The following is an 18,060-nucleotide window of genomic DNA, read 5'->3' as shown; positions in this document are numbered from 1 at the left end:
CACGCTCTGACTTCGCCGGTCGCTGCTGTGTATCGTTGTCGCATCCGGCGACTCTAACGGATCGTTGGGCACAATCAGGTCCGCAAAGAAATAATTTTGAAAAGGGGCAAGGTGAAAAATTAATCAGGGCTTGTCGTCTCTTAAACAAATGGAATCTATCCTGCCACAGCAGCTGCCAAGAGTTAATATTTATTTCTTGGAAACACTGATTATCCTGAGAACAGGGAAATTAAGATACTCCTTGCTGCTTAAAAGATCCCAAGTAAAAGGTGAAACCTCTCTTCTGATTCTTACCTGTTGTTTGAGTTATGGCGGGGGGGGGGGAGTCAAACAAATCCCAAGGGCATAAATACTCAGGGCTTATCTTGTAACAGGAACTCCTTTGCATATTAGGCCACACACTCCTGATGTAGCCAATCCTCTTGGAGCTTACAGTAGGCCCTGTAAGAAGTGCCCTGTAAGCTCTTGGAGGATTGGCTACATCAGAGGTGTGTGGCCTAATATGCAAAGGAGTTCCTGTTAAAAAAAAAAAAGCCCTGTAAAGAAGAAGAAGAAGAATTGCAGATTTATATCCCGCCCTTCTCCCTGAATCAGAGACTCAGAGCGGCTTACAATCTCCTATGTCTTCTCCCCTCACAACAGACACCCTGTGAGGTGGGTGGGGCTGGAGAGGGCTCTCACAGCAGCTGCCCTTTCAAGGACAACCTCTGCCAGAGCTATGGCTGACCCAAGGCCATTCCAGCAGTGGCAAGTGGAGGAGTGGGGAATCAAACCTGGTTCTCCCAGATAAGAGTCCGCACACTTAACCACTACACCAAACTGGCTGAGGATTGAATTCAATCGAAGGCAAACTCTTGCGTGAATGACTAAATGAAAAGAACACACCTCAGTAAGCAGGTGCTGCACTTCATCTTATGGCCTGTCTTGTATCTACGAGACGGAACCTCAAATTCAGGGGTGGCCCAACTTGCTTAATGTAAGAGCCGCACAGAATAAATGGTGTATGTCCAAGAGCTGCAAGACTTGATTGTCAGATGTTTGGGAACAGGAAGGAAGGAAGGAAAATAGATGAGGGAGGGAGAGGTGGAAATAAAGCAACTTAAAAATGCATTTGCCAAGCTGCCATCTGGCTTGGCAAAGTGGTTTAAAGAGACAAACGCCTTCTCTAAGTCAGCCAGTGGGGTGGGGGGTGCTTTGAGAGCCACACAATATGTATGAAAGAGCCACGTGTGGCTCCCGAGCCACAGTTTGGCCACCCCTGCTCAAATTCCGCAATAGCTTTTAGAAGGTGTCCACTTGCCTAGAGCAGCTTCAGTTCCTGGATAAATCTTAAAATTAAATCTTGGCAAGCTTAAGCTCTGCATATTAATGGAACAAGCTCTGTTTCCTTTTTGTGTTCATTGATGACTATTAGGTAACATTTCAGATAACAATTGGGTTTTTATGCATGTATAAATGGTATGTGTTGATCTGGGTACATTTTTAAGCCACAAAATACATTAGGAAGGAAATGTTATTCCCCCCTCCCCGCATCTATGAGATACATGTAGGCAACTCTGTATGAAATGGAGACTTTCAAAATGATGATGATGATATTGGATTTATATCCCACCCTCCACTCCAAATCTCAACGTCTCAGAGCGGTTTACAATCTCCTTTATCTTCCTCCCTCACAACAGACACCCTGTGAGGTGGGTGAGGCTGAGAAGGCTCTCCCAGCAGCTCCTCTTTCAAGGACCACCTCTGCCAAAGCTATGGCTGACCCAAAGCCATTCCAGCAGGTGCAAGTAGAAAAGTGGGGAATCAAACTTGGTTATCCCAGATAGGAGTCTGCACACTTTACCACTACACCAAATGTGACTCTCCTTACCTTCAGTCTGACCCAGTCCAGTCCAGAGTTCCATAACCTTATTCTGAGTAACACGTAGATGAGCTATATGTATTCAAAATGCCATTCCCTGGGAAACAATGATTTTTATAGTACTGCCATACATTACCCACTCCTCCACTTGCACCTGCCAGCATGGCCTTGGGTCAGCCAGAGCTCTGGCAGAGGTTGTCCTTGAAAGGGCAGCTGCTGGGAGAGCCCTCTCCAACCCCACCCACCTCACAGGGGGTCTGTTGTGGGGGAGGAAGGTAAAGGAGATTGTGAGCCGCTCTGAGGCTCTTCGGAGTGGAGGGCGGGATATAAATCCAATATCTTCATCTACCTCACAGGGTGTCTGTTGTGGGGGAGGAAGGTAAAGGATATTGTGAACCGCTCTGAGACTCTTCGGAGTGGAGGGCGGGATATAAATCCAATATCTTCATCTACCTCACAGGGTGTCTGTTGGTGGGGGAGGAAGGTAAAGGATATTGTGAACCGCTCTGAGACTCTTCGGAGTGGAGGGCGGGATATAAATCCAATATCTTCATCTACCTCACAGGGTGTCTGTTGTGGGGGAGGAAGGGAAAGGAGATTGTGAGCCGCTCTGAGGCTCTTCGGAGTGGAGGGCGGGATATAAATCCAATATCATCATCTTCTTCTTCTAAGGAAGAGATTCTCCTGAAATACAGTTATGTGTGGCCTGTTCTTAGTTGTTATTCTTGGTCCTTTCCACACACATACAGCATATGCTCATTGACGAGTGCCTGTCATGTCAGAGGAATAAACTAAGCTTGTTATTCCTGCTTGGTCCTTGTATCTGTTAAACATCTTCATTATGATGTATGCCTTGGGTGTCAAACATGCAGCCCAAGGGCCGGATCAGGCCCCAGAGGGGTCCTATCAGGCCCCCGAGCAACTGGCTGTCATCTGCTTCCTTCTCCCTCTCTTTTGCTTCCTTCTGCATCACAGCTTGCTTTGCAAGGCTTGCTCAATCACAAAGGAGCTATGGAGCAATACCTCTATTTTCTGCATTGGCTGGGGCTCCTTCCTTGGAGGGGGGAGAGAGAGCTTGCTTTGCCAGGCTCTCTCAATTGCACAGCACAGCAGAGCTACTGAGCCTATCCTCTCTGCCATCTATTGGCCGAGGCTCCTCAGAGCAAGAGTTGTCAGTTATCAGACTGTTAAATAAACAAAACGTTGCAAGAGTGCTAATGTGTTAAGCATGTTTTATTTTTCAGTTTTTTAAAAATATATATATTTTAACTGGGTCTTTGCCTGTGTCCTGTATAAAGTTAATATCTCCACTTCCTAGCATTACATTTTATGAACACATGGCCTGGCATCACAAAATCCCATTTATGTCAAATCCGGCCCACATAACAAATGACTTTGACACCCCTGCAGGCTAATTTACTGCTCACCCTCTACCTATACGTTTTGTTGTTCAGTTGCACAGTTGAGTCCGACTCTTTGTGACCCCATGGCCCAAGATCCTCCTGTCTTCCACCATCCTCCGAAGTCTGCTCAAATTTGTGTTAGTTCCATCAATAACGCTGTCCAGCCATCTCCTCTTTTGCCATCCCCTTCTCCTTCCGCCTTCTGTCTTTCCCAGCATCAGGGTCTTCTCCAGGGAGTGCTCCCTTCTCATTGGGTGGCCAAAGTATTTGAGCTTCAGCTTCGTATATGTACGGAATGGTAATTTCCATTTCATTGTCTCTGAAGCAGTGCCCGTGCAAATGAAAGCTCATACCCGGAATAAAATAGAACAAAGTAGGAGATAAGTTCACCTTTAAGACCAACAAAAAGAAAGCTTACATTCTGAATAAAACTTCATTGGTTTTAAAGGCGATACTTGACTCCTGCTTTGTTCTACTGCTTCAGACCAACACGGCTGCCCAGTTGGATCTACCCAGAATAAAACTTTGTTGGCCTTATAGGCGCCGTGAGACTCATACCTCACGCTTTGTTTCACTTTACAGCAGTCAGTGACGGAGGTGGTGCTCTGCAGCAGAAAGGGCTGTCCTTCTGGATCACCCACGTTTCTTAGTCCAGGTTATGCATTAACTCCGGTGCTGGGAGTCTACAGGAGATCACACAGGTCGTTGATGGAATGCCTCTCTTGGCAGCATCCTCACGCCCAGCTGGCACAGTGACGATCCTTCCTTGTGACTTCGGAACCCGGAAAAATCGCTTTCTGCTGAGTCACAGATGCAAATAGCCCCCCCGTCCTGGTTAGGCTGTCTGTCAGAGAGAATGAACCTAGGGCCCTCTGCGTGTGTGTATGTGGGGCTTCTAGTAGTCCTGGCCCCACTGATGGACCTCCTGATGGCACCTGGGGGGGGTTTTTTGCCACTGTGTGGCACAGAAGGTTGGACTGGATGGGCCATTGGCATGATCCAACATGGCTTCTCTTATGTTCTTATGTGACACAGAGTGTTGGACTGGATGGGCCACTGGCCTGATCCAACAGGGCTTCTCTTATGTTCTTATGTGACACAGAGTGTTGGACTGGATGGGCCACTGGCCTGATCCAACATGGCTTCTCTTATGTTCTTATGTGACCCAGAGTGTTGGACTGGAGGGGCCATTGGCCTGATCCAACACGGCTTCTCTTATGTTCTTATGTGACACAGAGTGTTGGACTGGATGGGCCATTGGCCTGATCCAACGTGGTTTCTCTTATGTTCTTATGTGACACAGGGTGTTGGACTGGATGGGCCATTGGCCTGATCCAACGTGGCTTCTCTTATGTTCTTATGTGACACAGAGTGTTGGACTGGATGGGCCACTGGCCTGATCCAACGTGGCTTCTCTTTTGTTCATATGTTCTCTTATGTGTGTGCGCGCACTCTGCCCCTGAGAAACTGCCCCTCCCCAATCTCAGTGGCCAAGGAACATACTCCTTCCCAGCGAATTCCAGGAGCCACCTGAGGTCACTTCTTGTAGGGCTCTGAGTTATTTCTTTAATATTTGTTTGTTAAAAGACTTTTGGGCTGCCCTGCTCTGAAAAACAGGGCTCAGGGCTGTGTACGGCACAATAAAATCCCAATACAGTTTATAAATTACAGTTCAAGTTCCAGAATTTAAAATATACCTAAAACATTTAACATAGTTCAGTTAGGGTTGCCAATCACCAGGTGGGTGGAAGGAAAGCAATCGCTCCGCGTATAAAGTACCTCTTATCCGATGTCCAGTATTCACTCAGGTTCTATAATTCCCAAACAATACAGAAATTCCAATTTCTTTACTGGTATCAAAAATTCATAGGAAGTTCCAGATTTGCAATGTATGCAGAGGATACTTAAACCATAATCCAAGTACCAACATCAGTTTACAGCAGGGGTGGGGAACCTTTTTTCTGCCAAGGGCCATTTGGATATTTATAACATCGTTTGCAGGCCATACAAAATTAGCAACTTAAAAAACAGTGCTCTGCCGAGGGAGAACAATTGAGGCCGACAAAATTAATGCAAATAATTGTTTTTCTATTTGAAGTCATGTGGAAAGAGCCTAGTTCAGCACGCACACACACACAGAGACACCAGCCTGCTGCCCTAAGCAAATACCTAGGTCCAGGCATATTAGACCACATCCCCTAATAATAGCATAGAAGGTCACACACTCATTAGCATATTAGGCCACACCATCTGGGATAATCATGTGCAAATTGAACCGGTGGTAGCAGGCTCCCATCCCCACCCCTGCCAGCCCTCCCTCCCTCTCTTTAGCTGCTCCCAGCAGACCTTTAAAAGCACCCACATACCCCAGCAGCAGTCCTTCATAATGCCCATGAAAGAGAGCGAGTGAGAGAGAGAGGCTTGGCCCAGAAATCCCCAAGGGCCAGACCAAGTGATCTCGAGGGCCACAAATGGCCCACGGGCCTGACATTTCCCACCCCTAGTTTGCAGGCATAACCGGTCTGTGTTCCTGTTTCGCATTACTGCTTTATCCAAGCTACAGTTTTATGCCACTGTTTTGCTTCACTCTTTCACACTAATATTCAGTTCCTATTGCATTTATTCCAACACTCGCTGGTCTGATCTGGCAGAATGCTTCGGAAAAGGGGGCAATCAGGATGAACCAGCCTTTCATGACTGTTGTGTATGTGGACTAATGTTGCATTTATCCGTGTTCCTGCCTGGCTCATTGGAACCTTTAGGAGTGAGCTTGGGGCACTCAGGAACAATGGGAAGAAGGATCCGAATCCCTGCTGCTCTGCACCAATCACAAGCCCCCTGCTGGTTCGAGCGACCCAATGGCATGCTAGCACGGGAAGCTTGAACTGTATATAGTTGGCCCCGTTAGGCTAGTTCATCTTCTAGTTCAGCCGTTACCCATGGCATGACTGAATAAAGAGAGCTACGATCACTGCGACCACGTCTCCTTTATGCATCGAGCCCACTATATTATGGTTTATTAAATTTATACCCTGCCCCCCGCTCCGCCAAGGCAAGCTCAAGGCGGCTTACGATAGTCATAAAACAAACAGTCATAAAACAAAGTGCACCTCAGTAATAAAACCAGTTAAGTTTAAGCAGTTCAAAACAATTGGTGCTAATACATGCCTATCGTTTTCAAATTCAGCGATGTCAATATTCTTGGATTCCTCCTGCTGTTATAAGACTCAAGACCAGCTGAAAGCCAGCCGGAAGAGCGTGGTCTTACAGGTCTTGCAGGACTGGGCGAGGTCCCGCAAGGCCCTAACCCAGGGGTCCTCAAACTACGGCCCGCGGGCCAGATGCAGCCCGCTGAGAACGTTTATGCGGCCCGCCGGGTTATGGCAAAATCAGACCGGAAGTGACGTTCGACCTAAACTCGCGTTAGCAACGCAAACTTCCGGCACTGGGCTGAGGCGGCGGAGACAGAGTGTGAGGTGATACCGAGGTGAGGTGAGTTCCCAGGCCAGGGTGTGTGGTGTGGGGAAGGGAGAGAGATGCAGAAGACGGAGAACTGACGGCCCGCGGCCTTGTACAGTAACGGCAGTCCAGCCCTCCAACGGTCTGAGGGACAGTGAACTGACCCCCTATTTAAAAAGTTTGAGGACCCCTGCCCTAACCTCTTCTGGCAGCTGGTTCCACCAGTAGGGGGCTGCTACTGAGAAGGTGCAATCCCTGGTAGCCGTCAGTCTAGTCTCTCTCGGCTCAGGGATCACTAAAAGATGTTGAGTTCCCGATCTTAGTACCCTCTGCGGAACGTGTGGGGACAGACGGTCCCTCAGGTACACAGGTCCTCGGCTGTAAAGGGCTTTGAAGGTAATGACCAGCACTTTGTAGCGAATCCGGTATACTATTGGCAGCCAGCGCAGTCCTTGCAGCGCCGGCTGTATGCGCTCCCACCTGGGCAGCCCCAATAGGAGCCTGGCTGCCATGTTCTGCACTAGCTGTAGTTTCCGGGTTCGTGACGAGGGCAGCCCCATGTAGAGGGCATTACAGTAGTCCAGTCTTGAGGTGACGGTTGCATGGATCACAGTTGCCAGGTCACTACGGTCAAGGAAGGGAGCCAATTGTTTCGAATACAGCATCTTCAAATCAGACTGGCTTTCTTGAGAAGCCATGAGTGACCTGGGTTTCCTGTCTCGTTTGCCACTGCTGATTTCTCCACGCCCATTACCCCTCTGCAGATCGCACTTAATCCAAGTGTGCCTGCTATTGCTGTTCACTGCTATTGTCATTTCCCTGTTAAGATCGTTGGGCATCTGAAATTGCTCCTCTCTTCAGAGAATAGGACAGATGGACTCACAGTCATGGCGCCCACAGAAGAGTGCACCAGCTCCGACTCTAGTGCGGGGTCAGATTCACCATGTGATTCAAGCCATTCTTGATTCTAAGTGGAAGAGGGGAGAACTCTACTATCTCACCAAATGGACTCATTTCCCCATCAGCCAGGCTGAATGGGTAAAGGCTTCAGATATGAATGCCCCAAAATTGACTAAAGGGCAACAAAGATCATGAGGGGTCTGGAGACCGTCCTATGAGGAAAAGTTGAAGGAGCTGGGCACGTTTAGCCTGGAGAGGAGGCGGCTGAGAGGTGATCTGATCACCATCTTCAAGTACTTGAAGGGTTGTCCTATAGGGGATGGTGTGGAATTGTTTTCAGTGGCCCCAGAAGGTAAGACCAAAACCTATGGGTTGAAATAAAATCAGAAGTGTTTCCGGCTCAACATTAGGAAGAACTTTCTGACAGAGCGATTCCTCAGTGGAACAGGCTTCCTCCTTGGGAGGTGGTGGGCTCTCTTTCCTTGGAAGTTTTGAAACAGAGGCTGGATGGCCATCTGACAGCAATGAAGATCCTATGAATTTAGGTGGTGGTATTTGTAAGTTTCCTGCATTGTGCAGGGGGTTGGACTAGATGACCCTGAAGGAGGTTGAGAGTTTGGGGGTGGGGGGGCAGTATAACAAGTGCCTTGCCATTTTTTTACTATGAATAAGTTCTGCTGTTTCCCTGCCTGCTGCTCCTATGCTTATCTTTTTGTAACAGTTATCCAAATTCCTCACACTGGCCTGCAGGGTTGCTATGGGAGACCAAGGTCACGCCAACCACCAAGATACACCTGTGGAGAGGACCAGGGATATCTTAGTGGGGAGGGATGACGCTTCGCGCTTTCGGCTTCCCGCTTTTCTTTAAATTGTAACGGACTTACGTAACCTATATAAGGTGCCAATTAGCCGGCCATTTCTGGTCTTCGCAAAGGCAGTCATGAGAGCCAGTTTGGTGTAGTGGGGAAGTGTGCGGACTCTTATCTGGGAGAACCGGGTTTGATTCCCCACTCCTCCACTTACACCTGCTGGAATGGCCTTGGGTCAGCCATAGCTCTGGCAGAGGTTGTCCTTGAAAGGGCAGCTGCTGTGAGAGCCCTCTCAGCCCAACCCAGCTCACAGAGTGTCTGTTGTGGGGGGAGAAGTTATAGGAGATTGCAAGCCACTCTGTCTCTGATTCAGAGAGAAGGGCAGGGTATAAATCTGCAATTCTTCTTCTATGATCTGCTGTCGAGTGTCCATAAACAATCATTTATAAAGTGGAACATTTGTGCTCTTTGAACTGTGGGGGTCTTGACATCTACCTGTATCTGAAGAAGTGAACAGTGGCTCCCTGCCACAAATTTTGTTGGGGAGGGAAGGTGGCTCAGTGGTAGAGCATCTGCTTGGTAAGCCTAAGGTCTCAGATTCAATCCCCATCAACTCCAACTAAAAAGGGTCCAGGCAAGTAAGCGTGAAAAACTTCAGCTTGAGACCCTGGAGAGCCACTGCCAGTCTGAGAAGACAATACTGACTTTGATGGACCGAGGGTCTGATTCAGTATAAGGCAGCTTCATATGTTCATATGTTAGTCTTTAGTATCATAATGCTCCTATAAGGCAGCTTCATATGTTCATATGTTCAAGTACTTCACCCAAAGGTGAATCTATGCATGGGATAGAGAAGGTAGAGAAAGAAGTCCTTTCCTCCCTTTCTCACAATACGAGAACTCGTGGACATTCAATGAAATTGCTGAGCAGTCGGGTTAGAACTGAAAAAGGAAGTCCTTCACCCAAAGGCTGATTCATGCGTGGAATTCACTGCCACAAGAGGTGGCATGCTTCAGAGATTCCTGAACCGCACAGACCCAGCACCAAAGCACACCAAATGTCAGGAAGAGGAAATATTACTTTATTGAACTCCATTCCGAGGGACTCTTCATGAAGGAACAGCAGTCATGATTTGGGAACTGGGGGATGTGCAAAGCAAAGAGGGCTGAAAACGTTGTGGGATTCAAGGATCTCCCAAGTATAATCTGGCTGAATCCAGACCTGCTGGACTGTACCTAGGCTTCCAAAAATCCTGGGGAGATCTACCTTTTTGTACACGAATCGAGAAGGATACCCAGAATATTTGCCAATAAAGTTCTTGATTTTCTACAAAAAAGTTCGATCTTTCTTTTCAAAGCCAGGAGATTTGATCGCGTCGCTAGAAGTATGTACTCGTGGCCGTCTCTGCAATCCGGTTTCCATCGTTCTCTTCCACGGGTCTGTTTTCTACACCGTTATGGACTGCCTTCTTGGACCTAAGAAAAGAAAAGGGTTGTTCCCTATAGTCAATATTATTTACTGCACTGCGGTGTTATTGACATCCTTGTTCCTTTGCATCCTTGTTTGTTTTTTTTGTATCGGAAAACGCCAATAAAATGTTAATTACCAAGAAAAGGGCTTTCCCCCCGAATCCAATATTTAATATTCAAGCCTGAATTCTCCTCAACTTTTGGCCACATCAATAGGAGACAAGGATCCACTGGAAACAACAACAGCGCTAGGAAAAGTCAAAGGCAGTAGGAAAAGACAAAGACCCAACTTGGAATGGATTGACCCGATCAAGGAAGCCACTCCCCTCAGTAAGAAGAAGAAGACAATGATGACATTGACATTGGATTTATACCCCACCCTCCACTCTGAAACTCAGAGGCTTACAATCTCCTCTATCTTCCTCCCCGCCCCCCAACAGACACCCTGTGAGGTAAGTGAGGCTGAGAGAGCTCTCCCAGAAGCTGCTCTTTCAAGGACAGCTCTGCGAGAGCTATGGCTGACCCAAGGCCATTCCAGCAGCTGCAGGTGGAGGAGTGGGGAGTCAAACCTGGTTCTCCAAAACAGGGCTTTTTTTGTAGCAGGAACTCCTTTGCATATTAGGCCACACCCCATGATGTAGCCAATCCTCCTGGGACTTACAGTAGGCCCTGTCCTAAGAGCCCTGTAAGCTCTTGGAGGATTAGCCACATCAGGGATGTGTGGCCTGATATGCAAAGGAGTTCCTGCTGCAAAGAAAGCCCTGCTCCAAGGTAAGAGTCCGCACACTTAACCACTGCACCAAACTGGCTACACCAAACTGGGAAGATCTGAGCAAGGCTGTTAATGGTAGGATATTTTGGAGGTCATTCATTCATCGAGTCTGCATCGATCAAAAGCGACTTGACCCGGATAACACGCAATCAGAGTTTCACTTAGCCATTCCTGAAGGTGCCTTCCTCTCTTTCGATCCTAGAAGCTCATAGATATAGAACCTTTTTAAAAAAAATTATTTTAGTATTTTGTGTATGCGTGTGCTAGAGTTGCCAGGCCTGACTCAAGAAAAATCTGGGGTCTTTGTGGGTGGAGCCAGGAGTAAGGGAGTTCTGGCAAACACGTTTAAAGGGACCACGTGCCTTTTAAATGTCTTCCCTCCGTTTTGAAATAATGAAGGAGAGTGACGCTGGGCACTGCTAAAACACTGCACTATTCAGAGACTTCCAAGGAAGCCTCTAAACAGCATGGTGGCCGCTTTTGGCTTGATAGCGGCCAGGCGGCGCTAAAACACTGTTCTTTGGAGGATTCTAAGGAGGCCTCCAAAGAGCAGGGCGGCCAAGCAGCACCTTCTAGCCGGTGAAGGGGCAAGGGGAGTAAGGGGGTGCCTGGTGGCATCCCCAGGCAGGGTAGCACCCTAAGCAGCCACCTACCCCGCCTGCTTCCACGCGCCGGCCCTCGTAAAGTGAAAGAGAGTTGGTTCTTGATTTTCATGCGCCATTGAGCCTGGCCACGTGGCTGCAGCTAAGCTAGCAAAAATTGCAGCAGCTATAAGCATGACAGTTTCGGTGGGGGAAGGTTGTCCACCAAACCTCTCTCCACATCACTCATCAGTTGCCAATATGAAACAGAAGAGAGGGCCCGATTCACCACTATGCTAAGTACCTCCCAGTGCAGTCCCTGGCTGTGTTCTCATTTGCTGAAATTTCCCACTGTAAAAAAGTTGAGGATCCTTGGCCAGCTGCCAGGTCCCAGAGGTGGAGATCCCCCAGTTTTGGAGGCTCTTCTTTGCTGGCCGGCATGGCAACCCCCCCCCCCCCTCTAAACAGGGATATCACCACGCAGGGCTCTTTTTCTAGCAGGAGCTCCTCTGCATATTAAGCCACACACCCCTGATGTAGCCAATCCTCCTGGAGCTTACAGTAGGCCCTTACTAAGAGCCCTCTAAGCTCTTGGAGGACTGGCTACATCAGGGGGGCGTGGCCTAATATGCAGAGGAGCTCCTGCTAGGAAAAAGAGCCCTGTGATATCTACGACATGATGACATCACCCGGAAGAGACTCTCAAGAAACTGACTTTCATTCGGTGTATGTAAGTCTTTGCGTTAATCGACGTCATCTTATTTGAGTTGTATCAGAATTTGTACTTGTAAGTGTGCTATGTCAGTAGGCAATTACTTAGTTAGACTTCAGGGTAATTAGTGACACCTTTCTGCATGTCTGGTATCCATTTGACAAGTAGCTCATCTAGATCTAACTCTGACAGCATGTCGTCAAGATCAGAGTTGGACGACAGCTCTTAATTAGATCAGGTTCAGGATTGGCTAGTCAATCCGCCAATTATGTAACAGCTAGGATATCATCTGGCTAGAAGCCACACCAAATCATGACATGATATACCAGGATGACAAGAACGCAGAATCAGCAAGACGGGCAGTGAGAAGCAATGACGTCTGACTGTGTTACGGTGGCTGACCAAGAGAGCGTCAAGTGATTAAGGCTTAGGGCAAGTAGCCAAGGAATGCTGCATGGTCTAGTGTAGGAGATAACATAAGAGCCACATAGAAAAAATGTCAGATGTTTGAGAGCCGCAAGATGGAAGGAAGGAAGGAAGGAAGGAAGGAAGGAAGGAAGGAAGGAAGGAAGGAAGGAAGGAAGGAAGGAAGGAAGGAAGGAAGGAAGGAAGGAAGAAATAGATGGGGGGTCGAGGGAGAAGTGCAAAGAAAGCAACTTCAACTTTAAATGCATTCTCCAAGCCACTGGCAGGCTTGGCTTGGAGAAGTGATTTAAAGAGAGAAATGTCTTCTCCAAGCCAGCTGACAGGGTGGTGGGGGCTTCAAGCGCCACAAAATATGTGTGAAAGAGCCACATGTGGCTCCTGAGCCACAGTTTGGCCACCCCTGCCATAGTCTTTTATTTTAGTGTGTTCCTCTGTGCACACTGTATTTTCTCTGTTTGGTTTTAATGTCCATTTTATGTTTCCCTTTCCCTTCTTGTAAATAAACCCTTGTATATATTTTTTTCTATAATTTGGCTTTGTATTTTGTAGACCTGTGACCAGGCAAACCACTAGACCACAAGAACCCATAATGAAACAGTTTTGTAGTTTATAAAGAAGGAGTCAAGTGGCACCTTTAAGACCAACAAAGTTTTATTCAGAATGTAAGCTTTTGTGTTCTAAAAGCACACTTCTTCAGGCACGGGGAACAGGTGCAGTGAGCTGAAGCAGATGTAGTTGGTGGGTTAATACTGCTTGTATTTCAGTCCACTGTACCCGATCCCCTTGTCTGAAGAAGTGTGCTTTTAGTACACGAAAGCTTACATTCTGAATAAAACTTTGCTGGCCTTAAAGGTGCACCTTGACTCCTGCTTTGTTCAACTGCTTCAGACCAACACGGCTGCCCAGTTGTAGTTTATGTTATCTTTCTCCCCTCCTCCTTGCAGGTCTGAAGGGGCGTAGCCTAAACCCCCTAGACTTAGACATGTGTATTTGACAGTGATGTCATCATGTTGGGGATGTCACATCGGGGTGCTCTGGAATTTGGGCAAGCTGTATGGTTTTGAGGGTGAAATAACCATAGAGTTTTGCCTGAAAACCAGAGCATCCCTGCACGATGTCCTCGCCCATCCCTAGAACGCCCCTCGAATCCTTCTGCCGGACAGGCAAAGGGACCTGGCAACCATATACTTGCTTCTAACAAATAGCTTTTTGATAACGTTTGACCACTCACAGCTGGTTAGGTGGTGATTCCGATGTGTCATCCAGAAGATCTCGGTTCCGCGTCTCAGGAAGGAAGAAGCAGAGGATCCCCCCAGTCAGTGCCATGCCACCGAGTAGCACCATCGGAATTGCAGGGTGGATCTTGTCCAAAAGACCAACCAGTGGAGCTAGGATGCCACCGATTCTGGACGACATGGAGCACAAACCTAAGCTGGTCTGCCTAAGAGAGGAAGCAAAGCACAGAGAGACTGAGACTGGATGGACATCATGGCAGAGGAACCGACAATTTTATTTTATTCGTTTTATATATGTACATGTCCGCTTTTCTCCTGGTCATCTCAGGGCCAAGGAAGGTAACAGCAATATACAAAACGAGTAGACCAAAACCGGCAAGAACATTAAAAGCCAATCTAGCTGAGTGTCTAATTTGGAACAATTCTGAGAGATTGTGTTGGCAAAGAACTGCGCAAAAACATCACCCGCTAAAAGCCAAATCACTAGCATTTGGAGACTCCCTCCTGGGAGTTGTCAGCCGACTAATTAATCTAAATTACTGGGCTGGATGCGACTCAGCTGATGCAATGGCAGGAGAGAAATAAGGCTTGGCCCCCATCTCTGCCACTTCAGAAGCTTCCCAATGGACTCTACAGCGTGCTCTGAAAGTTGTCCCTAGATTTCTGTCACTCCAAATGTCTACACGCCCAACGATGGCCCTACTGATGGACCTTCTGAGGGCACCTGGGGTTTTTTTGGCCACTGTGTGACAGTGTTGGACTGGATGGGCCATTGGCCTGAACCAACATGGCTTCTCTTACATTTTCTTATGTTCTTAGAAATTAGCAAAAATAAATGAAATAAATAAATTCAATAATTCAATAAAATATATAAATATATATATACCAGTTTGGTGTAGTGGTTAAGTGTGCAGACTCTTATCGGGGAGAACCGGGTTTGATTCCCCACTCCTCCACTTGCACCTGCTGGAATGGCCTTGGGTCAGCCATACCTCTCATGGGAGTTGTCCTTGAAAGGGCAGCTGCTGTGAGAGCCCTCTCAGCCCCACCCACCTCACAAGGTGTCTATTGTGCGGGGAGAAGATATAGGAGATTGTAAGCCGCTCTGAGTCTCTGATTCAGAGAGAAGGGCAGGGTATAAATCTACAATTCTTCTTCTTCCATATATTAGCCTAACCTAATCAGTTCACCCTGCTGGGGCGCTCTCATAAACCAAACCTTCAGGAGACATTTCCCTCTCCCCCCTCCACTCCCGCTTTCTGATGACCCTGAAGCGGGGGGAGGGCCTCCAAACCGGGGGATTCCCTGCCCCCACCTGGGGATTGGCATCTCGGCTGACCTGAATGGCCCCACCTAGCCCAAACTCATCAGCAGGGTGTGTTTCTTTGTAGCAGGAACTCCTTTGCATATTAGGCTACACCCCTCCTGATGAAGCCAGTCCTCCAAGAGCTTACAGTAGGCCCTGTAAGAAAAGGCCTGTAAGCTCCAGGAGGACTGGCTACATCAGGGGTGTGTGGCCTATTATGCAAAGGAGTTCCTGCTACTAAAAAAAAGCCCTGCTTATCAGATCTCAGAAGCTAAGAAGGGTCGGCCCTGATTAACACCTGGATGGGACACCACCAAGGAAGTCCAAGGTCACTATGGCAGATTCAGGGACCTCTGCTCATTTCTTGCCTTTACACAGAGACAGGGCCGGATTAACAATTAGGCCAAGTAGGCACTGGCCTATGGGCCCCCATGTCTTTAAGGGCCCTGGGCTGGCTTCCCCCACCCCCATTTCCCCCCCTGCCTGTAGCCCCCAGCCTGCACGTGCAGCCAGCAACTGAGCTGCTTTTTGCCCAACTTGCTTGAAGAAGACGAAAAAGAAGATATTGGATTTATATCCCGCCCTCCACTCCAAAGAGTCTCAGAGGAGCTCACAGTCTCCTTTATCTTCCTCCCCCCCACAACAGACACCCTGTAAGGTAGATGAAGATATTGGATTTATATCCCACCCTCCACTCCAAAGAGTCTCAGAGCAGCTCACAATCTCCTTTACCTTCCTCCCTCCCACAACAGACACCCTGTGAGGTAGATGAAGATGTTGGATTTATATCCCGCCCTCCACTCCGAAGAGTCTCAGAGGGGCTCACAATCTCCTTTACCTTCCTCCCCCACAACAGACACCCTGTGAGGTAGATGAAGATATTGGATTTATATCCCGCCCTCCACTCCGAAGAGTCTCAGAGTGGCTCACAATCTCCTTTACCTTCCCCACCCCCCACAACAGACACCCTGTGAGGTAGATGAAGATATTGGATTTATATCCCGCCCTCCACTCCGAAGAGTCTCAGAGGGGCTCACAATCTCCTTTACCTTCCTCCCCCACAACAGACACCCTGTGAGGTAGATGAAGATATTGGATTTATATCCCGCCCTCCACTCCAAAGAGTCTCAGAGGGGCTCACAATCTCCTTTCCCTTCCTCCCCCACAACAGACACCCTGTGAGGTAGATGAAGATATTGGATTTATATCCCGCCCTCCACTCCAAAGAGTCTCAGAGGGGCTCACAATCTCCTTTACCTTCCTCCCCCACAACAGACACCCTGTGAGGTGGGTGGGGCTGAGAGGGCTCTCACAGAAAGCTGCCCTTTCACGGAAAACTCTGTCAGAGCTATGGCTGACCCAAGGCCATTCCAGCAGCTGCAAGTGGAGGAGTGGGGAATCAAACCCGGTTCTCCCAGATAAGAGGCCGCACACTTAACCACTACACCAAACTGGCTGTCTTGGTGCGGCTGCTGCTGGCGTCATCACCAAGTTTGCCTCTCTCTGCCTCTTCCCTCGCAGCTTTGTCAAAGGGGCTTTTGAGAAGGTGCCTGCAGGCTGCAGCAGGGCGGTCAGGTCCGTACCTACAGGGGGGGCCTGGGAGGGACCAGGCCCATCCTTTCAACCCCCCCCTTCCAACTATATGGCCCCTCCATCGGAGGGCCCCCAATCCGTCCCCTTTGCTCACTGCCACTCTGAACAAGTAGTAGCATCGCTGATGGTCTTTTTGCTTTTTTTCTCTCCCCTTCCCTAATATACCTTGCAGACCAAAGCAGGGGTGGGGGGGGAGAGTCAAGAGGTCTCTGTCTGCCTGAGAGAGGGGCACATAAGAAAGGGGTGGGAGGAGCAGAGCTGCTGTGACTGCCCAGGCGAAGGGGGTTGTTAACTTGTGGAACTCAAGGCAGCTTACAGTGCTAAGAGATCTGGGCCACCAAAACGGGTGGCCCCTGCCCCCCCAACCAACAAATCCCGCTGTGAGCCTCACCAAACACGAAATCCTGGCTACAGCCCATGGGGCGGGTGCTCCAACTCTGAGATAATTTGCAAGGGGGCCCCTGAGATTTTAATCCGGCACTGCACCGAGAGTGATTACAATGTGGAGTTTGCTCCCAGAGGATGTAGTGATGGCCCCGGGAATAAACAGCTGTAAAGGGGGATTAGATAGATTTGTGATGGATAAGTCAACTAGCCATGGTGACTGAGGGGAACCTTCGCCTTCAGAGGAACTAAGCCTCTGGATCCCAGAGCCAGGTCTTGCACCTTAAACTCTGTCGATAGCTTCCAGAGGAACTGGTTGGCCACCTTGTGAGACAGGATGCTGGACTAGATGGACCACTGGTCTGATCCAGCAGGACATAAGAACGTCAGAGAAGGCATGTTGGATCAGGCCAGTGGCCCATCCAGTCCAACACTCTGTGTCACATAAGAACGTAAGAGAAGCCATGTTGGATCAGGCCAATGGCCCATCCAGTCCAACACTCTGTGTCACATAAGAACGTAAGAGAAGCCATGTTGGATCAGGCCAGTGGCCCATCCAGTTCAACACTTTGTGTCACACAGTGGCCAAAAAAACCCCAGGTGCAATCAGGAGGTCCACCAATGGGGCTAGAAGCCCTCCCACTGTGCCCCCCCGCAAACACCAAGAATACAGAGCATCACTGCCCCAGACAGAAAGTTCCAACAATATGCTGTGGCTAATAGCCACTGATGGACCTGTGCTCTTCTGATGTTCTTATATCCTGAAAACTCTTCTGATGTTCTTATATCCTGAAAACCCTATGGCATCATGTAATGTTATTTTATATAAAAAAGAACCATAAACTGGCAATGTACCGCTTGCAGCCTGTGTAGTATAACATTTACAGCAGGGATCATAGAGTCATAGAATCATAGAGCTGAAAGGGACCTCCAGGGTCATCCAGTCCAACCCCCTGCGTAATGCAGGAAATTCACAAACACCTCCCTTTAAGTTCACGGGATCAGCCTTTTTGAGCGTGTGGGCACATCTGAAATTCTGACATGGCATGAGGATTGCAGCAAAAAAAAAAATGGCTACCACAAAATGGCTGCTTTAGGAGGCGGAGCTAGCCACAAAATGACTACCGCCGCTGAACTTCAGCAACACAGT

General features: G+C 48.5%; 1 protein-coding gene across 1 annotated transcript in view; it reads right to left on the bottom strand.

Annotated features, from left to right (window-relative positions):
• Positions 1 to 9,496: 9,496 nt before the first annotated feature.
• LOC132578239 (solute carrier family 22 member 13-like) overlaps positions 9,497 to 18,060 on the bottom strand; it is a 45,091-nt gene continuing 36,527 nt past the window's right edge. Inside the window, exons 9-10 of the mRNA XM_060248150.1 lie at positions 13,624 to 13,833; positions 9,497 to 9,907 (exon numbers count right to left, since the gene is read on the bottom strand). Coding sequence (XP_060104133.1) covers positions 9,811 to 9,907; positions 13,624 to 13,833 — 307 coding nt within the window. The 3' untranslated portion in view covers positions 9,497 to 9,810. The remainder of the gene's footprint in view (positions 9,908 to 13,623; positions 13,834 to 18,060) is intronic.

The sequence above is a fragment of the Heteronotia binoei genome, chromosome 10 (assembly GCF_032191835.1).
Source record: "Heteronotia binoei isolate CCM8104 ecotype False Entrance Well chromosome 10, APGP_CSIRO_Hbin_v1, whole genome shotgun sequence".
Taxonomy (NCBI): domain Eukaryota; kingdom Metazoa; phylum Chordata; class Lepidosauria; order Squamata; family Gekkonidae; genus Heteronotia; species Heteronotia binoei.
This window is presented reverse-complemented; position numbering and strand designations above follow the sequence as displayed.